Source organism: Lagenorhynchus albirostris, chromosome 3 (assembly GCF_949774975.1).
Source record: "Lagenorhynchus albirostris chromosome 3, mLagAlb1.1, whole genome shotgun sequence".
Taxonomy (NCBI): domain Eukaryota; kingdom Metazoa; phylum Chordata; class Mammalia; order Artiodactyla; family Delphinidae; genus Lagenorhynchus; species Lagenorhynchus albirostris.
In genome coordinates this window covers 171,021,916-171,047,924 of record NC_083097.1, presented here as the reverse complement: position 1 = coordinate 171,047,924, position 26,009 = coordinate 171,021,916, and the positions used below count along the sequence as shown (strand labels likewise).

The window sequence follows — 26,009 nt, the reverse complement described above, 5'->3', positions numbered from 1 at the left end:
CCACTACCTCCGGACACTGCGTCCGCCCTGTCCCCTCCGCCTCCGGGGAGGCCGCTGCGCTCGCGGCCCCGCCTGGGCCGGACGCCGCTCGGGGACCCTGGCCCGCCCGCCCCACCCACCAGCTGGAGCCAGAGACTCGGGGTCCCGGCTTGAGAGCGGACAGATTGACTCGGGGTCACCTCTTCTCTCTGCTTGCGGTTGTTTGGAATCTAAATAAAGCGACTTTATGAGAAGCCCGAGGACCAACCTCTCCTTGGCCGTGAGGCCAACGGGGCCCAGGCGGGGACGCAGGCCCTGGTGCCATGCATGTGACCCGAGACAGGCAGGCGGCAGCCGCCCCTCCGAACCTGGACGCTCCCCAGGGGTCTCCTGTCAGGTTTGCTGATTTGGGGGGAGGGGCCGCAGAGACCGGGGTCTGGCCAGGCGGGGGCCTGGGGTGTGTTCTTCGGGCTGAGGGGTGGCCCCGGGGGTCCGAAGCCCCAGCTCCTGGGCAAAAATAAAGTTTTATTGGAACAAAGCCACACCCATCTCTTCCCCTGCTTTAGAACGGAGTGATTGCAACCTAGTGTCTGGGCCAAAAGCCAGAAATGCCGTCTGGGCGTTTATGGGAAAGGTTACCCCACCTGCCACCACCCTTGGGCCTGTGGGTCCAGCCCCTCTGCTCCCCTGGGACCCCTTCTCCCCTTCCCCAGCCTTCTGTAACAAACAGATCCAGACTCGGTGTTCACCCTCCATCACGCTCGGCTTGTGTGGGTCGGGGTCACGTGGGTGTGGGGAGGGAGGGGTGCATGTCACTGCCCCACCGCCTAGATGACCGGAGCCTCAGGGCCGGGAGGATGAGGGCCCAGGGGCCAGGCCAGTGCCCACCAGCCCTAGGGTCACGCGGTGCCTCTTGCCCTGCACAGGACAGATGGGAACAGGCGTGAGCCCCCAGACCCAAGGGGAGGGGTCGAGGACCCACCCTCTAGGGAGCGTCTGAGGATGGAAGCCGGGGTGTAAACGCCCAGCTCTTGTCCCCAGATCCAAAGGAGCTTGTGCACGCAGTTGCCTCGCCCCGGGGCCTCGGGATCCTGTGCTCCCCCCCGGGGGCCTCAGCGTTGGGTTTGCCTGGTTCAACGTGGATTTCAGGTAAACAAACTGTTTTTACTCTCAGATCATCCCATGTAATGTTTGGGACGTCATCATACCAAAAAGTTACTTGTCGTGTATCTGAAATTCGTCTCTTCTTAGTTGCCAAAATATGGCGCCCTCCCCTGCCCCCCAATACCAATGAAACCTACTTCCTGGGGTTATTAGAAAGATTAAACAAGGTAGGACACGTGAACACCCTATAAATACTCATTTTTCTTAAACTGAACCCTGGCCTCACAAGCCCTCCTGGGTGAAGACAACCTTAGCCTCGTGTACCAGACGCAGTCAGAGGAGAGGTGGACGGTTTGCATCTGGCCTCAGAGCCCCGGCATCGGGGCGATCTCATCCGCCTCTGTGACCCATTTTTCATCCGAATCTTCTTTATTTATCACAACCCTTTCAGCATCAGAGGGAAGAACGCTTGACTCATCACACTGACTCAAGTGCAGGAGAATTTCACTGGCTTCCGTGACTGACAGGGCGGGGGTTTCAGGCACAGCTGGAGCCAGGTGCTGGCTGTGCCCTGACTCTTGTCTCCCCCTACCTGTGGTCGGCAGAATAACAGCTCTGAAAACGTCCATGCCCGAATCCCAGCATCTCTGTCTCTAGATGCTGGAAAAGGCAGGAAATAATTCTCCCCTGTAGCCCCAGAGGAACCAGGCCGGCCCACACCTGGACCTTTGCCCCATGAAGCCCATTTCCTGCTTGCAGCCTCCAGAACTGTGGTTTCAGGCACTGAGCGTGTGGTCAGCTTCCTCTGTGTGGGCCTCATTCTCAGGTGGACGCCTCTCGCCTTGGGCCCACCCACACCCAGGGTGACATCTTTCCAAGTCCAGCAGAGAGTAAGGGCCGTATGAAAAGTTCCAGAAGAAATGCGGGCCACAGTCTTCACTGAGCTGCTTTAGGGCTTAAGGTGGTCCTCTACCCTGAACCGAACCCTGTGGCCAGGGGGTACGGGGTGTGCTCTGATTGGCTGGTCGGGGTCACGTGGTGTCGGGGAGCAGCAAGGAGAGGGGTGGACCGAAGGAGGGAGGACCTAGCTGAGCCTGGCTAGGACCCTCGGATTTGCAGGAGCCCCCCAGGTACTCATAACACACGAGTGTTCATAGCATCTTTCTTCAAAATTGCCAAAATCTAGAAGACCCCAGATGTCCATGGACAGATGATGGATAAACACAATGTGGTCCGGGGAATTCCCTGGCGGTCCAGTGGTTAGGACACTGAGCTTTCACTGCTGAGGGCCTGGGTTCAATCCCTGGTCGGGGAACTAAGGTCCCGCAAGCCCCATGGCATGGCCAAAAGAAAAACAAAAAACAAAGAAACTAAACAGTGTGGTCCACCCAGACAGTGGAATATTATTGAGCCTTAAAAAGGCAGGAGATTCTGACACCTACTACCACAGGGATGAACCTTGAGGACATGATGCTCCGTGAGAGAAGCCAGACACAGAAGGACACATGGTGTCTGATTCCACTCACAGAGGGTTCCTGGGGGAGTCAGATCCACAGAGACAGGAAGTAGATGGTGGGGGCCAGGGGCTGGGGGAGGGGTGGGGAGTCAGTGTTTCATGGGGACAGAGTTTCAGTTTGGGAAATTGAGAAAGTTCTAGAGATGATGATGGGCTGGCTGCACGACAATGTGAAGGTGCTTAGTGCCGCCGAGCTGTGCGCTTAAAAATGGTTAAAATGGTGAATTATGGTGTGTGTATTTTGCAAAAATAAGACAACAGGGCAAGGAGATAATACCACTGAAACCACAAAACACCATGTGTGAGATGGGAGCTTGAACGTGATGGGACAGTAGATGCTAATGAAGGTTTCTCGTCAGCTTTTCAGGTGTGATCGTGGTGACGGGGTTTTGTCTTCAGAGAGTCTGTATCTTTTAGAGGCACTTCAGGGTGAGGTGGAAGCAGCCAGAGCTGTGAATGTCACCTCCCCCACAGGAAGGGTGGGTGTGGGTGGCACTGGGGGCCCGGGGCCAGCATCATGGAGGCCCCGCAATCCCCGATGCTGCTGCTGCTGGCGGTCCTGGGAGCCCTGAGGGCAGGTGAGCGCGGTGGGGAGACAGGCCCAGAGCTGTGGCACCTGGGGTCTGGGGGTGGGAGACAGGGCACGGGGCATCAGAACAGAGACTGGAAACAACTCCCCCGTCCTCAGAAGGGACCCCGCTGAAGACATGTTGGCTGCCCCAAAAGCACAAGGCGGCTTTCCTTGAAACAGCCTTGAAAATAGATGGTGGGTTAAGCAAAGGGCAAAAGGCCGAGGATGCCCGCCGTCCTGGGGGTTTCTTTTCTGACAGTATGTGAGAATCCGTTCCCTTTTGCTGGAATATTTCTGGAAGAAGGCTCCAGAGCTGGGAGGCACGGAGGGAGGGAAGGAGTTCCACTTTCCCCCAACAGTTTTGTGCGGGGCACGTGGATGACCTAGTGAGAAGATAATATAAATTTTTTTAAATGGGAGGGATGTGGGACTTCCCTGGCAGTCCAATGGCTCGGACTTGGCGCTGTCACTGCCGGGGCCTGGGTTCAATGCCTGGTGGGGGAACTAAGATCCCACAAGCTTCAAGGCGTGGGGGGAAAAAAAAATGGGGGGGCATAAATCAGGAGTTTGGGATTAACAGATAGACAGTACTATACATAAAAGAGATGAACAACAAGGTCCCACTGTTTAGCACAGGGAACTGTATCCAATATCTTATAATAACCTAAAATCGGAAAAGAAACTGAAAAAGAATATATATCTATAACTGAATGACTTTGCTGTACACCTGAAACTAACACAACATTGTAACTCAACTATAGTTCAAGTTTTTTAAAAAGTGAGACCCAAAAAAAACATTTAAAAAACAAAAAGTGTGGGGCCTCCCTGGTGGCGCAGTGGTTGAGAGTCCGCCTGCCGATGCAGGGGACGCGGGTTCGTGCCCCGGTCCGGGAAGATCCCACATGCCGCGGAGCGGCTGGGCCCGTGAGCCATGGCCGCTGAGCCTGCAGGTCCGGGGCCTGTGCTCCGCAGCGGGAGAGGCCACAGCGGTGAGAGGCCCGCGTACCGCAAAAAAAAAAAAAAGTGTGAAGAGGGCTGCTAAGGGCACGTGATCCCTTCCTGAGGAGCTCATCTCACAGCTCAGTGCAGTGGAGGCTCGGAACGTTTAGCAGGTGGATTGAGGGTCTGTGAGTTTTATCTACAGTAGCTGTTAGGACTTCTTCTAAGTGAAGCCTGAGGGCGAGGCGAGGCCTTGGGGCAGAGGAGAGGCCCCATCAGGACAGATATTTTACATTCTTTTCCTTCTGACTTAATTCTGCTTTTTCAGACAAGTCAAGGGAATCATGCAGATAACTTCCATCTTCTCTTCCCTAAATTCCTCAGTGGTAAACATTTGCTCCAGTTGCTTTGTCATCCCCTCTTCCACTCACATCCCGACCCTGGGTGTGTGTGAAATATAAATAGGTATGTTTATCATTCTTTTTCTGAGCCCTTTGAGAGTGGGCTGCAGACGTGCTGCCCCTCACCCCTAAGCGCTCCAGTGAGTCTTCTGAGAACCAAGACAGCCCCTTATGTGACTGGTAGATTCTCAGCATCCTTCCTATCCGCTCACCTACAGACCTTATTCCAACTGTCGCCACGGGGTCCTCTGTGGGTCACTGCGTCGTCCTGCTGACCTCGGTCCCTGCGCTCTGGAAGCGTCTCTATGTCCCCCGGGTCCTCTGGCCACTGTGGGCCTGTCAGCTGCGTTCCCAGACTGGGCTCCGGTGGTGCAGTTTCCACAGGACCCACGGAGGGGGGCTGTGTTCTCCCTGTCCTGGTGGATCCGTTCGACCGCTTGGAGAAGCTGAGGTTGGCCGGGCTTCTCCAAAGTGAAATCAAGCATTTCCCCTTGTAGTTGTCTTGAGGGGAGACTTTGGGACTCTGAGGGTAGAGCGTACTCCTCACACCTCACCCTCGAGCTGGATTCACAGGATGTGGGGCAGATGCAGGCTGTTTGCCCCCCAGCAGCACGCAGGAGGCAGGGTGTGCTAGTATGTTTATACACAACTCCAGCTTGCGGGGGCAGGAGACCACAGCCCAGAGAGTGAGGCAGCCTAGCTTGGGTTGCCCAGAAGGGAGTGACGGAGCTGGAATTGGAGCCCCGGCTGCCTGACTTCCCAAATCATGAATGCGCGGCTAGAACCGGCACCTGGAGGCGTGAAATGGAAGGACAGCCGTGGTGGGCATCCCACTCTTCTGGCCTGGCTGGATGGCAATAGTTCTGTGATCAGTTGGTGACCCAGCAGGGTAGGAACCCAACCATCCACCCCTATCCTTTCTCTCTCCCTTCTTTCCTTCCTTCGTTCTATCCATCCATCACCCATCACCCAGCATCCATCCATCATCCATCTATCCATCCACTCATGCTTCCTTCCTTATTTGCTGACCATATATTGTATTAGACCTGTTGTAAACAAGACTGGTACAGAGCCTGTCCTTGCATCACTCATAGGCTAGTGGGAATAGACAGGCAATGCGGAAGTGTGTGGGATACAACACCAGGGTGGGGTGAGTGCTTGGAAGAGAACAGAGGAAGAGGAAGAGGAAGAGGTCTCTGAGGAGAAGACTTTTGGGCCGAGACCAGTGAGACAGCCAGACATCGGAATGTCTGGGGGAAATGCACTCCAGGCTTCCAGAACAGTACATGCAAAGGCCCTGAGGTGGGAACAAGGGCAGTGCCCTGGAGGAGCGGCAGGGAGACCCAAGTGCTGGAGTGGGTGAGGGCGAGTGTGAAGGAAGCAGGGTCAGCTGATGCGTGTCTCGTGGGTCATGAGGAGTTTAGATGTTTAAAGCACGATGGGGAATCCCAGGAAGATTTTGAGCTGATTCACATTAGAGCACTTTTTTATCCTTTTAATTCATGATTGGTTTTAGAACAGTTTTTATAGCAGCTTTATTGAGATGTCATTCACATACTGTACAATTTGCCCATTTAAAGGATACAATTCAGAGAATTTCAGCGCATTCAGAGCTGTGCAACCAACCCCATAGTCTAATTCCAGAACATTCCATCCAGGGCTGCAGAGCTGGAGTTGCAGGGTCATGGCAGGGGTGGGGCACCCAGCCCTAACCTGGCTTTTTCTCTCCCCATCCCCAGGAGGCAACACGTTTGAGACCCACATCATTGGGGGTCGAGAGGCTGCCCCGAACTCACACCCATACATGGTTTCGCTGCAGAAATCCGGCTCCCACCTGTGTGGGGGGGTCCTCGTGAACCGGCAGTGGGTGTTGACAGCTGCCCACTGCCTGATCCATCCGTGAGTGACCCTGCCCTGCCCCACCCCCATCCCCCCAGCTGTCCCCAAATCTATCCTGTCATCCCCACTCTCACCTGAGAGATTTAAGCCAATTGTAGCATTGTGGGGGGGGGGTCCCCTTGCCCTCTGCAGTGATTGCTGAGGCGTGCGTATGTGACACTGACCTTAGGCGTGTGTATGTGACATTAGGCCGTGAGGATTCCTGGGGATGGTTTATCTGCTACAACAAAGCACCTTCCAAGTGGACAGGGTCAGGCCCCTTGTGACACCCAGGAGTATATCTCCCACCTGTGGCCATGTGGACAGAGCTGGTCTATGAGGGTGGCAGGGCCAACACAGAGAGGAGCCTGGGTCCCTGATGCCATTGTGAAGCCACCAAGTCAACCCATCCCAGAGCTGCCCTACCTCTGGTCTGGCCAGTAACAAAGAGCACAGACCAAACTGGGCGGAATAACCAAAAGGGACCTGTTGGTTCGTGTAACTGAAAACGCCAAGAGGAGGCAGCCTTCAGGCATGGCTTGATCCAGGTGCTCCCATGAGGCGCTCAAAAGCTTGCCTGTGTCTCAACTCTGCTGTCTTGCCCCCTGGCCACATTATCAGGCAGGCTCTCTCCCATGGTGGCAAGGATGGGCCCCCTTAAGTCCTGTAAAAAGAGCTTCTTCCTCTCTAGTTTGGGCAAGTTTATGAGGATAGGTCCCGATGGGCCCAGCTAGGTCACTGCCAGCCTCTGAACAAATCACTGATGTTGAGGCATAACGTACGCGCTGTCTGGAGCCCCAGGCTGGTGGTGGGGGCAGGGAGGGTCAGCATTTTTAAGACACACACAGCACAAGCCCCTGGCCGGGCCGAGTCTGGGGAGGGATGGGAGCAGGGAAGGCTTACTGGAGGAGGTGGGGAGAAGAACGGGCTGAGCAGTAGCAGGGGAAGGACCCCAGAGAGAGGCTGGGTGAGGGGGTGCGGGACACCGAGTGCCCCTGAGGCTGCAGGGCTGCCGCCCACACCCTGATCTTGTGCCCCCAGGACACAGCTGCTGAGGCTGGTGCTGGGGCTCCACGTGCTCGGAGACCCTGCCCTTACCTGCCACATCAGGGAGGTGGTCCTGCACCCCGAATACAAGCCAGCCCCCCATCTGAAGAATGACCTCGCGCTGCTTAAGGTCCTGCCAGTGGGAGAAATGGTAGTTCCAGGTCCCCTCCCTCAGTGTGGTGTTCCCCTCCCCCAGGGTCCCCTCCCCACTGTCCCTCCCCCAGGAACCCCTCCCTCATCGCCCCTCCCCCAGTGTTCCCCTCCCCCAAGGTCCCCTCCTGCACTCACCTGCCCCTTTCTGTTCCCTGTAGCTGGATGGGAAGGTGAAACGCAGCAAGACCATCCGGCCCCTGGCCTTGCCGCGAGGACGCCAGGCAGTGGCCGCAGGAGCGCGGTGCAGCGTGGCCGGCTGGGGTGTGACCCACCAGAGTGGGCAACTGGCCAGGGCACTGCAGGAGCTGGATATGCACGTGCTGGACGCCAGGATGTGCAACAACAGTCGGTTTTGGCAGGGTGGCATCAGCCCCCGCATGATCTGCCTGGCAGCCTACTCCAAGAACCAGGCCCCCTGCAAGGTGAGGGCGCTGGGGTGGGGGGCGCCTCATCGGCCAGCAGCTGGGCACCCAGGCAAGCCCCAACTCTCCCCAGGCCCTGCTCCCTCCATTCCCTGGGGGTCCTGAAGGTTGGCACGAGCGTGAGCCCATTTCTCAGGTGCAGAAACTGAGGCACAGAGAGGTTGCCCATGGTCACATAGCCAGCAGCAGAGCTGGGGCATGAACTCCAGCACCCAGGAAGATCAGGGCATAGATAGAGCATGTGCAAAGGCCCTGCGGTGGGAAGAAGGAGCAAAGAGAGTTAAAAGGAAAGGAAGGGAGGAGGGAATGAAGGAGGTCGGGGGACGGAGGGTGCAGGGAGAGGGGGGCAGGGGTCTCTGCCCTGGAATCAGCCTCCTGCCCCCCACCTCCCGCAGTGGGCAGCAAGGTGACCGGTGCTCTGTTGCCTCGGCAGGGGGACTCGGGAGGACCCGTGATATGCAGCAGAGGCCAAGTGGCTGGAATCCTGTCCTTCAGCTCTAAGAACTGCACCGACATCTTCAAACCTCCCGTGGCCACCGCCGTGGCCCCCTATAAGTCCTGGATCGAGAAGGTCATCGGCCACTAGCGGCCCGCTTCCCTAACCCGACCCTCCAGAGGTGGCCCGACTCCCCTTCTGTGCGCCAGCAGGATTGCAGGGAGGGGCGGCCGGGGGCCCGCATGTGTCAGGGGACCAATAAACTCTAATAAGGAAATGGCATGAGCCGGCCTGGATTCTGCCCCGTGCGGGGGTGGGGGGGCAGGGGGAATGAGAGCTCCCCATTTACAAAACAGAGGTTGCAGGTTTGAGGCTTCCCAGGCGGCCCAGCAGCTGGCGAGGGCCCCGAGGGTGCCTGGCAGGGGGCGGCGCTGGCCACTGGGTTCCGAAGCCAGATTCCCTCTGGCAGGGGGTGGGCTGGGCACTGGGGAGCCAGAGGGAGACACGGAGAAAGCAGCCAGGGATCTTCTTCCCCCTCTCTTTTTTATTTTGGTGCCGCCTTTATTGAGATATAATTCACACGCCATACAATTCCCCCTTTTGAAAAGTGTGTAACGCAGTGGTTTTCGGTACATTAGCCGGGTTGTGCCACCAGCCCCTCTGTCCAGTTCCAGAACATTCCATCACCCCAAAAGCAACCCCAGCCCCTCCCCCAGCCCCTGACGACCAGGAGTCCACCCTCTGTGTCTGTGGATTTGCCTGTTCCGGATGCTTCCCGTCAATGGAATCACACCCTGTGTGTCCACGCCTGGCTTCTCTCACGGAGCATCGTGTTCTCAACGTCTGTCCACGTTGTAGCGAGTGTCGGGGCTACCGAGTGACGTTCCTGGGTGTGGAGGGACATGTGTGTGTATCTGCTCACCTGTCCGTGGACACTTGGGCTGTTTCCACCCTGGCTGCTGTGGCCATGGGCGCACAGGCGCGTGTGTGGACGTGTGTTTTCAGTTCTCCCGGGCCTGCGCCGACGAGGGAGGGCTTGCTGGGCCACGTGGTGACTTTCTGTTGAACAGTTTGTGGAACTGCTGTTTTCCAGCAGAGTCTTTTACTTTTCCTCTGAAAACCTCAAACACACAGCCACGTTGAAATAACCGCACACTGAACAGCTAGGTGCCCACCATGCAGGTTCTGCCAGGAGCAGGTGATGTGCCTGCTTCTTGGTCCACTGTCCGTCTGTCCGTCCATCTGGCTTTGTTGCATCTCACAGCAGACAGACACTGCCCTGTGGGGACACGGCCGGGATTGCAGGACTTATTTAGCGCCCTGTCTCTCCCTCCTATGCGGCGGAACGCACAGATGTCACTCAAGGATCTGCTGCTCCGACAGCAAGGACAGATGTGAACAACACAAGCCCTGCAACATGCACATCCCTGACCCCAGAAGATCGCTCAGCCCCTCACAGGCTTGTCGTGAATGGAGCTTTTGCATAGTGACTACAGCACATGGGCGAGAAGTTAAAAGGACAAAACCCGCCAAGGGAAAAAAGTGCCCCACGTCATCCACCGATAACCTTTTTCCCAGGAAGTAAGTGCCTCTGGTGCCTTCCGTCCTCATCTGAGGGTTTTCTAAGCGGGAAAGGCCACTGCTCAGGCAGCCAGCCCGGCACTGCCTCAGCCCAGGCCAGGGAGCGGCTCCCGGCCCCCACCTGCCGCCCGTATCCGCTTGTCTGGGCTATGGGCCCAGAAGTGGAGTTTGCCCATCAGAAGGCAAGGGCTTTTCCCCTTTGGTGATGGCAGCAGAATTTCTTGTCTGCTGAGCACAGACTGAGTTCCAGGCCTCCTGCAAAGTGTTAAGATGCTTTAGGAAACCCTTGCCATCTTTATTGCAGAGCCAGAGAGAAGGAAGGATGAAAAGGAGGCGGAGGACGGAGACCACCCACCTTCTCTCTCTCTCTCTTTTTTCTTTTCCAAACTGCTAAAGCTTCTTTATCTTTTTTTTTTTAATAGACTTTACTTTTTTAGAACAGTTTTTTTTTTTTATTTTGGCAGTACGCGGGCCTCTCACTGTTGTGGCCTCTCCCGTTGCGGAGCACAGGCTCCGGACGCGCAGGCTCAGCGACCACGGCTCACGGGCCCAGCCGCTCCGCGGCATGTGGGATCCTCCCGGACCGGGGCACGAACCCGCGTCCCCTGCATCGGCAGGCGAACTCAACCACTGCGCCACCAGGGAAGCCCTATTTTTAGTTTTTTAAGGAACCTCCATACTGTTCTCCATAGTGGCTGCACCAATTTACATTCCCACCAGCAGTGCAAGAGGGTTCCTTTCTCTCCACACCCTCTCCAGCATTTACTATTTATAGACTTTTTGATGATGGCCATTCTGACCGGTGTGAGGTGATACCTCATTGTAGTTTTGATTTGCATCTCCCTAATAATTAGCAATGTTGAGCATCTTTTCATGTGCTTCTTGGCCATCTGTATGTCTTCTTTGGAGACATGTCTATTTAGATCTTCTGCCCATTTTTCGATTGGGTTGTTTGTTTGTTTTATTTTGAGCCACATGAGCTGCTTGTATATTTTGGAGATTAATCCCTTGTGGGTCGCTTCGTTTGCACATATTTTCTCCCATTCTGTGGGCTGTCTTTTCGTTTTTCTGATGGTTTCCTTTGCTGTGCAAAAGCTCTTAAGTTTAATCAGGTCCCATTTGTTTGCTCTAGCAAGTTAATCAAACCCGAGGAGATGGGTGGCAGGAACCCCGATAGCTGGTCAGTCAGAAGCTCAGGGGACATGGTGGACTTGGGATGGATGTGTGGGGTGGGGGCAGACATGTGGGGCTGGCCTGTAACCTGGGGGTCTGACCGACTCTGGGCAGAGAGGGTCAGAACTGAGTTAAATCTTCAGGATGGCATCCTCTGGGCATTGGAGGACTGCTGGGTGCTTGACAAACACCCCAGGCAAACACCCCTGTGTAACCAGAGCCTAGGTCGACAGACAGAGCAGGAGCTCCACAAGCCTCCTCCCCAGCAAGGTTTCCGCCTCTGGGTTCCCATCCCCGAGATGGGTCCTGCCTGCCTGTGCGTCCCCGAGGATACTGCTCTGTGCCCGGGGCCTTCCCTCAAGTGCGACAGTCCTCCCGCCTGGCCACCCACACCATTCCCATGGGGTGTTCCATGGAGCACCCCGCTCACATTCCCACGCTCCTGTAGACCCGGGGGTCTCACCTGGGGCAATTCTGTCCCAGGGACACGGGGCCACAACTGGGGATGTCTGTGGTCCCTAGGACTTGGGGGCTCCAGCATTGAGCACATGGGGCCGGGGAGGCCGCTCCACACCCCACGGTGCCCAGGATGCCCCACAGACGGTGAGCCCCCCATGGCAGCAGGCGGGGTTGGGGAGCCCCGATGGAGGGACCTAGGCTTGTCTCTGAAGGCCTGGGGCCTCACGAAGCCAGCGCCGCACTCACCGCACTCCCAGCAGAGGGAGAGGGCTGAGCACCTGACCCCACCGGGCGCACCCCAGCCTGCAGAAAAGCTGTGCATCTTCCAGCCTGCAGAGGGCGGCGGTATGCCCCACCTCCAGAGCTGGCAGGTTGGCGCTTTGCACATTCCCTGCCTGTTCTGGACGTTTCCCATCCATGGAGTCACACCCTGTGTGTCCTTCTGTGTCTGGCTTCTCTCACTGAGCATCCTGTTCTCAAGGTCCGTCCACGTGGTGGCGAGTGTCAGGGCTTCTCTCCTTTTCAGGCTGAGCGACGTTCCCATGTGTGGAGAGACCACATGGCATTTGTCCATTTATCCGTCGAGGGACACATGGGCTGTCCCGGCGCCCTCGGCTGCTGAGGGTGCACAGCTGCCCTCTGGCCGCCGCCTTCCCGCAGTTCAGCTGCGGAAGGATTTCGGCATCACACCTCCAGCAGCGCTACCGGAGGCTGCAGTTTTATCTGTGCCATCCTCCAGTAAGTCCCTGATTGGGAGGGGGAGGGCCGGCGGCGGGGACCTGGGGTGGCTCCAACTGGACGGAGATCAGTGGAGGCCGGGCGGTGTTTGGAGGCCTGAGGCCCTGGAGGGGGAAGCTTATCTGCGTCCACAGCTGTCGCCTCCGCCCAGCTGAGCCCCACCCCACGCCCAGGTGAGCAGGACCTTGAGAGCCTTAAAGGGACAGAGTGAGGCACTGACAGCAGGACATGCTGGGGGACTCGGGGCACCAGGGCACCGCCACAGGGGGTCAAAGGGCACGACCGAGTGTCAGGGCTGGGCGGGGGCTCTGGTCTCTGCCGGTTTCAGCTGGCCGGCTGGGGGTCGGGGGATGGTGGGAGAGGGACCCTGCAGGGAATGCGTTTCCCAAAACCAACCCTACTCCTGGCCGCTCAGAGCAACTGTGTTGTGTCCTGGAATAAGGGCCAGGAGAGCAACATGACAGCTCAATTCAGTGTCCCCAGGGCCTGGGAAAAACTTTCCATAAGGGCTGAGGTTGGGGCCTTCAGGGAGACTGGACCGCAGGGATGATCCAACATTAATTTACAGGAAGACCTCAGACGCGTCTTCGGATCCCAGCCTTCGTGTGGCGTCTTAGCTTGAAGGCGGTGGTGCCCTCACACGCAAATGGTTCTGGAAAATGTGAGAGGGAAACGCAGAGACAGAGATGGAGAGATAGAGAGAGAGGGACAGAGACAGAGAGAGACAGAGACAGAGGAAGGGGTTGGGTCACAAACGTGGCCAAGGCCCCTGGCCGAGAATCCAGGTGCAGGGGGCTGCTGTCCCCAGGGTGCCTCTGTAGGTTTGAGGACTTCTCAAAATAAACTGTTGAGAAACAAAGAACCCTCCCCTTGTTCCACCAGGACAAAGACATCGGCAACAGGGTGAGGAAACCTTGAAACGCCAGGACACCTTAAAGCTCAGCCCCCACGAGGCCCAGGGCGGGTTTCCGTTGACAGCAGCGCCCCAGGTGTTCAGGACGCTGTGCATCACCACTGTGCAGGCAAAGAACCTCTTGAATTCTCTGCCATCTCAGCGGGGGAGGCTGAGGAGAGGCTGGATCATCTCTCACTTTCAGATGCTTTGTTTTGTTTTGTTTTGTCCTGTTTTTACCTATCGGACTTGTTCGCTAGGAAAGATCACCAGCCCCCGGCCACGTTCATCTGAGGGAACCGCCTGTCACTTTTCCAGGGAGAGCAGTAGTTAAGAAGGAGAAGCCAAAGGAGGTCAGAGGGCAGCTGCTTCTGTAAATCCCTTCCGGGCACGTCTGCCCTTGAAGCAGGAGCTGGACTGGCGGGTGAGTCCCGGGGCCCCCCCCCCCCCCCCCCGCCTGCAGGGAGCCTCCCTGGCTCCCAGCTTGGCGTCTGCCCTGACCACCCTACCGCCACCGGCCACGTCAGTCAACCCCAGCGCTAAAGGAACCAACCACCCGACCCTCTGTACCATCTCCTGGGGCCGCTGCAGCGGAGCGCCACAAGCTAGGCTGCTTACATAACAGAAATTATGTTCTCACGGTTCTGAAGGCCACAAGTCTGAGACGGGGTGTCGGCAGGGCTGTGCTCACTCCGTGGGGGGGGGTCCTTCCCGCCCCTCCCAGCTCCTGGTGTGGCCCACGGTCCTTGGTGTCCTGGGCCTGTGGTCCCATCACCCCATCCTCTGTCTCCGATTTTTTATTTTATTTTTATTTTTTAAAGATTTTTTTTTGATACGGACAATTTTTAAAGTCTTTATTGAATTTGTTACAATATTGCTTCTGTTTTACGTTTTGGTTTTTTGGCCCGGAGGCATGTGGGATCTTAGTGCCCTGACCAGGGATCAAACCCACACCCCCTGCATTGGAAGGTGGAGCCTCTACCACTGTACCACCAGGGAAGTCCCTGTGTCTGTCTCTTATAAGGTCATTGGATTCAAGGCCGTCCTCATCCAGGATGAGCTCATGTCAAGACCCTTAATTTAGTTATATCTGCAAAGACGTTTTTTCCAAATAAGGAAGGCCCCATTCTCAGGTCTGGAAGCAACCACTGCACCATCCTGTCCCCCCAGTCCCACGCCTTCCCTGCCCAGGACCCTCTCCCCACAGCCCCGGACCTGTCTACAACACACGGAAGATAGAAGACTAAGGCCCTCCCTCGCTCGGATCCCTCCCAGGGCTCCTCAGCATAAAATCCACACCCTCACCACCAGTCACCACCTGGGGAAGGGCTGGATTTCAAACTCCACCCCTTCAGAAAAATGCACTGAAAACCTTAAGCTGGGGGCTTCTCTGGCGGCGCAGTGGTTAAGAATCCGCCTGCCAATGCAGGGCACACCGGTTCGAGCCAGCGCCCTGGTCCGGGAAGATCCCACATGCCACGGAGCAAGTAAGCCAGTGAGCCACAACTACTGAAGCCCGTGCTCTGCAACAAAGAGAAGCCACCACAGTGAGAAGCCCGCGCACCACAAGGAAGAGTAGCCCTCGCTCGCCACAACTAGAGAAAGCCAGCAGGCAGCAACGAAGACCCAACACAGCCACAAATAAATAAATAAAGTTTTTTAAAGAACAGAAACCTTAAGTTGGAACATTTTAGCAATGCACAGATGGGTGTGACAGAGAATCAAACCCTCATGTTTTCTCTCCCCTTATCTTTGCGTTCAAAACGTTTCATAGGAAGAAGTAGAAAGCAAAGCACACAGCCAGAGACGGGACAGTGGCTGGTGTCCTGAGTATGAGGCCCGGAGAAAGGACGGCTCGGGGGCAGCCAGGGCCAGGTGGGAAGGGCCGGTCGGAGACCCGGGAAGGCGTGCCCGGTGACAGGCACAGCCAGGCAAAGGCTCGGGGCAGGGACAGTGCCGGCAAGGCTGGAGCCAAGCGCGGGGGAGGTGAGGGCGCTGAGGCCCCAGCGGGGAGTTCGGCTCTTCCTTCCTCCTGCCTGGCTAGAGCCAGCGGTGGCCTGTCTGTGCCAACAGCAGAGCTGGGAAGCGCTTTCCTTGCTCTTCTGTTTGTGGATCTCTGGACCGCTCCCAGGGCGCCCGCAGGCCTCAGAGGGGGAGACCCAGGGAGGATCCTGGCTCTCCCACGGCCAATTAGGGGCGCCCGCAAGCCCAGGCCTTGCCGGCTGTGCGTGTCCCTGCCCGCACGCACAGCCGGCAAGGAGCACGGGGTGCACGCAAGGACAGAGAGTTGGGGGGGCGAAGAGGAGAGTTAAGGGTGACCGGATCGGCTGCTTTCGACAGGCGGGGTCAGAGGTGCCCCGTGGAACACAGGGCTGCAGGACAACCAGTGACATCTGAATTTCAGACAGACAACAGATCGTTTTTAGTGTAAGTATATAGCAGATAGTGTGTGGGATATATTATACTAAATAATTAGTGCCTTTTGCAAATCTGAAATTCAAATGTAACCGGGCGTCATGTGTTTTTACTTGCTGAATCTGGCCACCCTTGCCTGGGCTCATCCTGAAAGGCCTCTTCTTAGAAGCAGAAGGGGACGTGGGACCCTCCTGACCCGGCTGGGGCCAGGACCCAGCTGAGGAGGGAGGGGGCAGGGAGGCACCACTGTGTTCTGGCAGCCCCACGATTTCCCACGAGTTCCGCCCTCAGCCCGGCTCTGGGCCAACGGGGGCACGGAGATCCGCCCAAGCCGGAGGTGCTTTGAGGCCAGCTGCCCGCTTGCCCCCCTCCTCCCGCGCGTCCCTCTCGATCCCGCTCCGTGCAGCCTTGCTGAGCCTGCCAGTGCGTCTGCAGGAGGAGAGGCCTCTGTCCTGGCCCCTCTGTCACACCCTTCTAGCCTTTTCCTCCAGGACCCCGCCCTCGCAGAGAGGGCTCTGCCGGCTCTGCCCAGGCTCCTCCTCCAGCTGCCTCCCCCTGCCCCTGACAAGCGGCTCCTGGACTCACAGCTCAGCCCTCCAGGGGCCGCTGCCCCTCCTCATACACGTGTCACCTCCAAGAGGCCACCTGGCCCCTCATCTAAAGCGGTGCCTCCTGATCGACATCACCCCATTTTTTAATTGAGATGATTCACATACCACACAATTCACCCATGAAAGCGTAAACAGTTCTGGTACATTCACAGAGTTGAGCACTCAGCATGACAATCAGTTTTAGAACATTTCATCACCCTAGAAAGCAACCCCATCGCCATGAGCAGTCCCCCCCTCCCCCTCCCCAGCCCCGACAACCACGAGCCCACTGTCTGTCCCTGTGCATCTACCAGTTCTGGACGTTTCCCATCAATGGAATCACACACCGTGGGTCCTTCTGTGCCTGGCTTCTCTCACTGAGCATCGTGTTCTCAGGGTCCATCCACGTGGCAGCAAGGTCAGGGCTTCACCCCTTTTCCTGGCTGAGTGACGTTCCCGTGTGTGGAGGGACCACATGTTCCTTATTCATTCACCCATTGATGGGCATTTGGGCTGTTCCACTTTTTGGCTGTTGTGCTGCTGTGAACATTGCAGTGGAAGTTCCTGTATGGACGTGAGTTTTCAGTTCTCTGCGGCACACACCTAGGACTGGCATTGCTGGGTCAGGTGGTCACTCCGTTTAACCTTTTGAGGAGCGGCTGCACCGTTTCACCTCCTCACCAGCCCTGCCCAGGGTTCCACTTCCTCATCCTGTTATTTTCTGCCCTTCTGATGAGGGCCATCGTGGTGGGTGCGAAGTGGTGTCTCACTGTGGTTTCTGCCTACCTTCCCCTGAGCAACTTCTCATGTGCTAATGTTATCTGCATGTCTTCTCTGGAGAAATGTGTTTTCAGATCCTTTGTCCATTTTTTAATTGGGTTATTTGTCCTTTTTAAGAGTTAAGGGACTTCCCTGGTATGCCAGTGGTTAAGACTCTACGCTCCCAATGCAGGGGGGGCCGGGTTCCATCCCTGGTCAGGGAACTAGATCCCTCATGCCACAACTAAGAGCACACATGCGACAATGAAGAGCCAGCAAGCCGCAATAAAAAAAAAAAGATCCTGCACGCCGCACCGAAGACCTCACGCGCAGCAACGAAGATCCCCATGCTGGAGCCAAATAAATATATATTTTTTTAACTTGAGTTATAAAAAAAGTTGAGTTGTAAGTGTTCTTTTTTTTTTTTTTTGTAAGTGTTCTTTATACATTCTAGATACAAGTCCCTTATCAGATACATGATTTACCAGTATTTTCTCCCATTCCTTGGGTTGTCTTATCACTTTCTTCTCTGAAGCACAGAAGTTTTTAATTTTTGATGAATTCCAATGTATCTGATTTTTTGTTGCTGTTGCCTGTGCTTTTGGTGACATGTGTAAGATACCATTGCCTAATCCAAGGTCACAAAGACTGCATACCCTGGTTTTGTTTGAAAGTATTTTGTCATTTTTAGAAGTATTTGTTGTAAAACACGGGGACCTCAGCGTAGGTGTTCCAGCCAAATACAGGACGGCCAGTTACATTTGAATCAGGTAAATGGTGATACTTTCCTTGCAAAACTGTGTTCAAACACTGCACGGGACACTTACACTAAGAAATTATTCATTCTCTGCCTGAAACTCAAACTTAACTGCTGTCCAGCTATTTTTATTTGCTAAATCTGGCAGCCTCACCCCAGGGGACACATCCCACCTGTTCACGGGGATCCCCATCGCCTCCCTCGATTCTTTTTTTTTTCTCCCTCGATCCTTTTTAAATTTTTTGCACTATGGCAAACTACACATAAGTTGAGAAATTTACACTTTGAGTGTAAAGTTAAGGTCTTAAGTCAAACTAGGAAGGACAGCTGGCCCCCGCCCGGTCTCGCAGGCCCCGCCCCGTTTCCTAGCAACGTAGCCTCGCCCCTGGCCGCAGCGCGCGGCCCACCCGGGTTCTCACGTGGCGCCGCCCATTCAGCTTCCGTAGCGCGAGTCAGCCGGGTCCGCGCGTGCGTACATGCGTCCGCGCGCGTGCGCAGGTGGTGGCCGACTCACCGTGCCCTCCCCCCCCCGCGACGCCGCCTGCGTGCGCGCGCCCGGCGGCTGTCCGGTTCTTATAGCGCCGCGGGCGGCGGTTGCGTGGGGACGGCGGGACGGCGGGACGGTGGGACATGGCGGCTGTGCGGCTCATGCTGGGGCTTGTGCTGCTGAGCGCTCAGGGCGGCTTCGGGGCAGGTGAGGACCTTGGGGTGGGGGCGCGAAGCCTGCTGGTGGTCTGGCCTGGCTGGGGGCGGCCCGCCCCCTGCTCCAGGGGAGACCCCAGCCCGGGCGAGAGGGAGGAGAGCCCGGCCGGTGGAGGGAGGCTCAGCCCGGGGGGTGGTGGGGAGGGAGACTCCGAGCTGAAGCCGACCTAAGCGAGGCAGCTTAGGAGGGACTTTCCTGCTCGGAATGCTTGGGCGGGGGCCGCAGGGGAGCCCCCGGGCGCCCAGGCCCTGGCTGTCATCCGGGAGGTGGGCTCTTGTCCTCACGGGGGCGCGGGCACCCAGGCACGTGACGGCCCCTGAGCCGGGTCGGCTTTCCGGCCGGAGGGATTGTCCTTCTTCCCGGGATTTAGGTCCCGTGTCTCGCTCTGGCTCTGCACTTGTCCCTGGAGTCGCCCGAACACTTAAACCCTTGTGGGGAGGCATACACTCTTCTTCCTTCGTTTTTGTCTGATTTCGGGGCCCAGAAGAAGGTGGAGGCTGGTCCGCCCTCCTGTTTTTACAGGGGTGGAAAGAGGCCCCGGCCGGGAGGGGAGGTGTTCTAAGGTCACCGTGAGCCCCCCCGGCTCAGAGCAGGAACTGTGGGGGGACTGTTTTTTACAGACTCTCAAACGGAGCTCCTCACGGGAGGGGCAGCCTGTTGGGTGGGCAGACGTGGTTTAGAGAATGCTCACAGCAAAATGGGTTAAGGCGTGCTTTTCTGGGAGAAAGCAGGGCAGCCTCTCTTTTGCCTGAAAGAGAGATTTTTTTTTCCTGTATGGAGCACGACTTCCCGTTTGGTTCTGGGTTAACGATTTATAGTGACCAGCGTGTAGAGAACAAAGTGCAGACCTTGGGGGCAGGAGCAGGTGGGCTCTGAGAGGGTTGGCAGCTGCCCTAGGGCGTGGGAGGGGCTGCCCCTTAGAGAAGCTTCACCGGCTTACTGCTGACCTACTTTTAGATCTCACTTCGCCTCTTTCTTTTGCCTCATAATCAAAACGGCCATTTATTGACCGCCCTCTGGACAGGGCCCCTGGCAGGCGAGATGAGTGCCCGGCAGCGTGAGCCCTTTAGACGCAGCCCTCGCCAGCCAGCGGGGAAGGATGGCCCCCGGTGTTCTGCTGGGGGCACAGCTCCGATCCATCACCCTTGTCTGTGGGGTTGCTCTTACACACTCACACCGTGTGGGTGTGTGCCGTGGGCGGTCCTGGTTTATTTACGCTGAGTCTGAATCCCCCTGGGGCTATATCTGTGCCTTGTCCTCCCTTTTTCACTTTCCACCTTTCCCAGGGACTCTGGGAAAGACCTGAAAGTCTGGGTCTCGTGTCCTTTTTCTGCCTGGGGTGAGTGAGTTCGCCTTTCCTGGCCAGGTCAGCTCTCCAGAAACCTGCCTCGGGCAACTCTGCTGGGGCAGGTGTCTTCGTGGGGGGGGCCCCATCGCCTGAGGCCCCAGGATGTCCCTCCTCCTGGGAGAGCCCTGCTCTCCAGGCCATGCAGGGCCCTGTGGTCCTGGCGGGGCTGGCGGGCAGACATGGGCTTGCTAGCTGGTTCCCTCTCTGAGCCTCGGGTGAGGGGCCGGAGCCCCCCGCCCGCAGGATTAGAGCGGTGAGCAGCCCGGGGCTGGCCTCCCAGAGGCGGTCTCTCCTGGCCACCGCCTCGTCCCGAGAGCTCCCCCCAGGATGTGTACCCGAGGCCTGCCTGGCCCTGCGCCCTGCCCAGCCCGGCTGCCGAGTGGGCACAGAGGAGGGGTGGCTGTTTTTAGATGAAGGTGACTTTACTTGAGAACATGGGTTGCAGTCACGTGGTCGGGAAGGAGGGTCAGGCACTCTCGGGTTCCCAGGGCTCTGGGAGGGCCTGCCTGTGCACGGCCGGGGCCCCTGTGAGTTCTTGGGGTGCTGCCCCGGGCCTCCTGGGCACTGGGTGTGGCTGGGGGTTCTGGAGGGTGGGCTTTTCACTCTCTTTCCATCACTGCCCCCTGAGGAGCATTTTGAGGCATTCTTTCTAATGGCCCTGTCCCGGTGACCTGTCAGTGTCACAGATGTTGCGTCCCCTGTGGCAGCAGTCTCTGTGGTGGCCCTGGGGGCCACAACCCGGCACCCCACTTGGAGTGACCCGGCCTGCTGAGGATGGGTGACCGGCATGTGGCAGGTCACTGGGGCGGATGGGCTGGCTCCCTTGCTGCGTGTGTCCCTCTGGCCAGGACAGGGGTGTCGGCCTGCGGGGCCTCAGGCAGGGAGGGCTCTCCTGGGCGAGGCTGGCCAGCCCGTTGACCTCTGCAGACACCTGGGATGGGTGGAGTTGGGGCCCACCTCTGCCCCTCTCTGAGAGCTGAGGCACCCCGCCCTGGTGCCACCTGGAGGAGTCCTGCGGGCACTCGTCTCTCCTCCAGGAGGCAGGGTGGGGCCTGGGTAAGACCTGCCTGAGCACCCCTGTCCGAGGCTCTAGGGTGCAGAGGCAGGCCCTGTCTGGGCAAAGCGCCGCCTCTGGCCTTACTTTCTGCCCTGACTCACCTCCCAGCTCTGTACGGAGCTACTGGTTCTGCAGTCTTGGGAAACCTTGACGGAGAAATGCGGGTTTCTGGAGGCCTTTGGTGAAAGTGACGCAGAGGTCCATCCTCACGCCCCTGTCTGCCTGTAACCGCCTGGCCTGAGGCCTGAGTGGCCAGTGGGCGGACGTGAAGGTCCGTCTGTCCCCGGGGCCTTGTGGCCAGCCTTGTGTGCTCTCCTACACGGCCGGTACATACACATGTGCCGCGTATGCCTCTACACCTATGTGTCCGTGCACACGTGCGGGCACTGCCGCGGCTGTGCCCCCAGGAGCGGGGAGCACCTGGAGCTGCAGAGGGGCTTCCTTTGCTTCAGTCCCTGCTGGCCCGGACTTCTGAGACGTCCTGTCCCCTTTTAAAGGAAGAGCCAGCAGGTGGCCAGAGGCGGGGTGGTGAGGACTGGCGGCTCAGGAAGAGGCCCCGCCGGGCCCTGCACGTGTTCTGTGCACGGGCTGGCCTTGGGTCCTGCCTCTTCCACCCGAAGGAGGCTGGCGTCCTCCGGACCCGAATGCCGCCGGGGCGCAGGGGCCTGCGTGTGGCCAGCCCACCCAGGACCTAACACACAGGCCCAGGCGGGATCTCAGATGCCCAAGGAGATGTGCGCTCTGCCCGCAGTCGTTCCAGAAAGCGGCCCAGCTGTGAAGTCTGTCCTGGGATTTGAGCTTTACTTTTCTTAGCGGCTGAGGAGTCCGTGAGGACGGGGGAGCCCGGTTTGGATCACTGGGCGTCAGCCGGAGGGCTCCTGCCGCCAGGTCCAGCCGGGGGTCGTGACCTGCGGTCGTTCTGCTCGGCTTCACGTGCTTAGTCTGTGCTCATGCAGTTGTGCCGTCGGAAGTCACCGTGTGACCCAGTGAGGGAGCGGGGGTCCGGGGTGGCGGCCTGCCCGGTGGGCGCTGGGGCCCCGCGGCCTGGCTGCGTCCCTACTGGCTGAACCGTTCCAGCGCAGTCCTGATTCTGCTTTCGCCTGATTTTATGCCAGAGGCCTCTGGGCCTGCACCCTCTGTGTCCAAGTCCTGTGGGCGTGGCCTTCTCCAAGGGTCGCCTCGGGTGCGTGGGTGTGGGTGACGGTTCTGGAGAAACAGGCGCTTCCTGGTAGACACCACTGTGTCTTGGACGCGACTTTATAAAGTCCCCACTGTCCCCAAGGACAGCTGCCCCGGGATCCTGGGTGGTTTGACAGGAGTATCCCCAGGACACCTGCTCCCAGCCCTGGGATAGGGCTCTGGTGTGGATGTTCACTGAAGGTCAGCACCTGGAGGTGCGGCCTGACCCCCAGCAAAGGGGTCCTCATTCTGGTCTGCCGTCCCGGCCCCCTCCCTGAACGCCCAGAGGTCTGGGGTCTCCTGCCCCTGGTCCCTGGAGAGGAGCCCTCCCCAGCTCGAGCCCAGTCTCCCATCTCCAGAACTGTCAGCGTGCTTCTCACTGTCTGCTTCTAACCGGCTTCACGTTTCGGTTCCTCAAGAGAAGGTCGTAATGAGTGGGGAGCCTTGCCTGGTTGGAAATTGAGAGGAAGGGCTGCTGGGAGTCGCCCCAGCGTCCCAGGCAGGAGGACAGCCTGTCATTTGTATGGAGGTTTGGGGCACATGCGGCCTTCTGAGAAGCAGGCTCCTCCAGGACGGGGCCGCTGCAGCCCCCTGGCCCCCGTGGCCTGAGCACACCTGTCCCACCCACCCCGGTGGCCTTCCCTTGGTTGTGGGAGAGAGGGGGAACATGCAAGACTACCCAGAGCGGGGGTGGTGACCTGGGTGGTGATGGACTTCAACTTTCCGAAAAGGCCTTTCGGGGCTGCGGGGCTGGACCCAGCAGTCGCTGCCCTGGTCCTTGTTCTGGGGCCGGGGTGGGCGCTGCTGCTGTTCCCACGCCCAAGCCCAGCCAGTTAGGACAATTCCTGGCAGAATCCTGCCCCAGACCCCGAGGGGAGGGCCTTCCAGGAGCCCCACGCGGTTCTGCGCTCTGGGTACCAGCCCTGGCTTCTCTCCCTCTGGGGAGCTGGGGTTGGGAGAAGTGGCAGGCTCCGTGGGTTCTCCCCTGACACTGTTCTCTTCTCTCCTCTGGCTGCCCAGGGAGCACGATCTGGACTTCCGTCGATGATGATGGCTCCAGAACCCGCCTCACATGCGCCTTGAATCACAGCGCCACCGAGATCGTGGGCCACCGCTGGGTGAAGGGGGGCAAGGTGCTGAAGGAGGACGCGCTGCCCGGCCTGAGGACGGAGTACGAGTGAGTGAGGCTGCCCCAGCAGCAAAAGGCGGGGCCTGCCTGGTCTCCAGGGACCTCTGGTCAGCGAGTACGGAGGTTGTAGTCGGTGGGCTGGCTCTGGACAGAAGTTGGGAACGGGCTCAGACGGGGGTTTGGAGACAGCTGAGGCCCGGGATGCAGGGAGGGTCCAGTGGCTGCCAGACGTGACCACCTCCAAGACCCGTCCCTCCTTCCGGCGCGTTGGGGACCCCGGTCCCTGGCTCGCTGGGTTCTGAGCACCGCCAGGGCCACTGCGGAGCCTTGTCTGGGGGGAGGAGCGGCTCTGGAAGCCCAGGGCTCCTGGATGTGGGTGTGGGGTAAGCTGCCTGCCGCCCCTGCACCTCCTGGTCCCTCCTCCCCGGGGAGGCACCACCCCCCCGTCCCCTCCCGGCAGGGTTTGGACAGAAGCTTCTCGGCTCACACCCCGCTCACGGCCTCTGCCTGCAGCGTGGACTCGGACGACCGCTCGGGCCAGTACTCCTGCATCTTCCTTCCAGAACATGCGGGCCGCACCGACCTGGAAGTGAAGGGTGGGCTCCTGGGGGCCCCGGGCCTGAGGGGCTGGGGTGGAGGCGGGCAGGGCAGCTCCATCTCCGGCCCCGCTGCCCCAGGGTCAGGCTCCAGCCCGCCCTCCTCCCGGCAGGGCCCCCCAGCGTCAAGGCGGTGAAGAAGTCGGAGCACGCCACCGAGGGGGAGACTGTGGTGCTGGCCTGCAAGTCGGACTCCTTCCCGCCCGTCGCAGACTGGCAGTGGTCCAAGATGACCGACTCTGGGGACCAGGCCATCACTAACAGCTCCCAGCACAAGTTCTTCGTGGTCTCCTCGGAGACCAGGACAGAGCTGCATATCCCAGACCTGGACCTGAGCTCAGACCCCGGCAAGTACGTGTGCAACGGCACCAGCTCAGAGGGCTCTGGCCAGGCGGTCATCACGCTGCGCGTGCGCAACCGCTTCGCCGCCCTCTGGCCCTTCCTGGGCATCGTGGCCGAGGTGCTCGTGCTGGTCACCATCATCTTCATCTACGAGAAGCGGCGGAAGCCGGACGAGGTCCTAGACGGTGAGCCGGCCCCACACGCCCTCTGCTCCCCTCCCGGCGGGGGGACCCCTGGGGCCGGGGCCGCTGTCCGGGAGTGTGGGCCTGAGGGTTAGCCCCCTTGGCCACTGTGTCCCGGGGCCTCCCTGGGGCACCCGCCCCCTTCCCTGGCTGGCGGTGTGTGTCAGCCCTTACGGCCTCACCTGCCCCTCTTTCCTCACTGGGCTGCCAGCAGGCGTCCTCTGCAGTCAGTGCTCCTCCATGGGCTTGGTCTCCGCCTGTGGAGACTGCTTTGGGCCCGGGGCTGCGGCACCAAGTGAACCCCTGGCCTTGTGTGATGGGGCCACTGGGGTGCGGGGCTGGGGGCCAGGCAGAGCCCCCAGGTGCCTCTCAACACTGAGACCCTAGACAGCTCACGTGAGGGTGCGTGTCCTGGGGCGGGCTGGCCCCCACATTGCAGTCGGGGAGGCTGAGGGCGGCGCCCCGCGGGATGGGGCCACCCCGTGCATGGCCTGGTGTGCAGACCGCCGCTGACAGCCCGTCCTCCTCTCTTGCATGTGGCTGTGCACCTGCACAGATGAGGACGCCGGCTCTGCTCCACTGTAAGTCCCTGCCTTGCTGGGGGTGGGCGGGTCACTGGGCAGAGCTGGGAGGCGTGAGGGGCAGCTGTCTGGTCCTCCTGTCACCAGGAAGAGCAGCGGGCACCACGTGAACGACAAAGACAAGAACGTTCGCCAGAGGAACTCCAGCTGAGAGGTGAGGGGGGGAGGGCGGGGCGGCCGAGGGCGGGGCTCCTGCTCCTGAGGCTGGTCCAAGCGCCCCGCCCCTCTCCCCCCCACCCCCAGGACGAGTCTGTAGGCGCCCATCCCAGCGTTTGCACAACCCCACGGAAACCCACCTGGCAAAAGCAAACCGTGTTGTGCATTCAAATCACACGTTTTCTCACCTTTTTAAAGAAAAACTAAACTAGGGTTTTCTGTGTGTAGAATTCTGTCCCTTAGGGCTTTGCTTTTGTTTTTTAACCATCTCATGAGCCCCCCAGGGGAGTCGTGAGGTTTGTGTGAGGCCCCTGCCACCCCCACCATCTGTCCCCTCGCGTCCCCTGGGCTGTTGGTCTCCTGGTCTGGGTGTGGAGGCCAGACGGCCCTTGTTCTGAGGCTCCCGCCCCAGGTCCACCTCCTTAGACTGCTCGGCTGTGTGGGGCCGGAGCCAAGTCCCTGCCCTTTGCAGAAGGTCCAGGTGGAGCCGCGGTGCCAAGCATCCTGCCGTGAGAAGCCAGTGCTGTGGGGTCACTGCAGGTCTGAGCACGTGGCCGCCCTGGGAAGAGGGTGTCAGCTGCTCTTCTCAGAGCAGGAGCCGCTGTGATGGGCCTCTCTCCCCACCCCACCTTCCTACTCCCCAATAAAGTCTGACCCCTCATACTCTCCCGGCTCCTGTCCGCGCCGAGCCTGGGTCTCACCAAGAAAGCTCATGGGGGGTTCAGCCGGTGAGGCGTAACGAGGTTAGGGTGCACGGGGGCTGGGTGACGGGTAAAGCCGGGAGTGGTGTACGGACCACTGCAACAGAAGTGGTCCGGCTCTCCAGTTCTTCTAAGCCTGCTTCTGCCCTTCAAAGGGTATCTGGACAAAACCATCCTTTCCGCGGACCCCCAGGTCGGGATGGGCGGCCGTCAGCCACCGCCGCC

At 58.9% G+C, this 26,009-nt stretch overlaps 2 protein-coding genes across 3 annotated transcripts; both read left to right on the top strand.

Annotated features, from left to right (window-relative positions):
* Positions 1-839: 839 nt before the first annotated feature.
* GZMM (granzyme M) lies at positions 840-8,713 on the top strand. 2 transcript variants are annotated; one of them, XM_060146784.1, is made up of 5 exons: positions 840-1,128; positions 6,250-6,409; positions 7,430-7,565; positions 7,747-8,010; positions 8,444-8,713. In XM_060146784.1, the coding sequence occupies exons 2-5, from the start codon at positions 6,315-6,317 to the stop codon at positions 8,594-8,596; spliced, it is 648 nt and encodes a 215-aa protein (XP_060002767.1). In that variant the 5' UTR covers positions 840-1,128; positions 6,250-6,314; the 3' UTR covers positions 8,597-8,713. The 2 variants fall into 2 exon arrangements, with proteins under 2 accessions (XP_060002767.1, XP_060002766.1); XM_060146783.1 differs by lacking the exon at positions 840-1,128 and adding an exon at positions 3,028-3,177.
* Positions 8,714-18,425: 9,712 nt separating this feature from the next.
* On the top strand, positions 18,426-25,746 carry BSG (basigin (Ok blood group)). Its single transcript, XM_060145909.1, has 7 exons — positions 18,426-18,504; positions 23,118-23,274; positions 23,740-23,822; positions 23,936-24,349; positions 24,903-24,927; positions 25,015-25,081; positions 25,556-25,746. Exons 1-6 carry the CDS (start codon positions 18,441-18,443, stop codon positions 25,076-25,078), a joined length of 807 nt encoding a protein of 268 aa, XP_060001892.1. The 5' UTR covers positions 18,426-18,440; the 3' UTR covers positions 25,079-25,081; positions 25,556-25,746.
* The last annotated feature ends 263 nt before the right edge of the window (positions 25,747-26,009 follow it).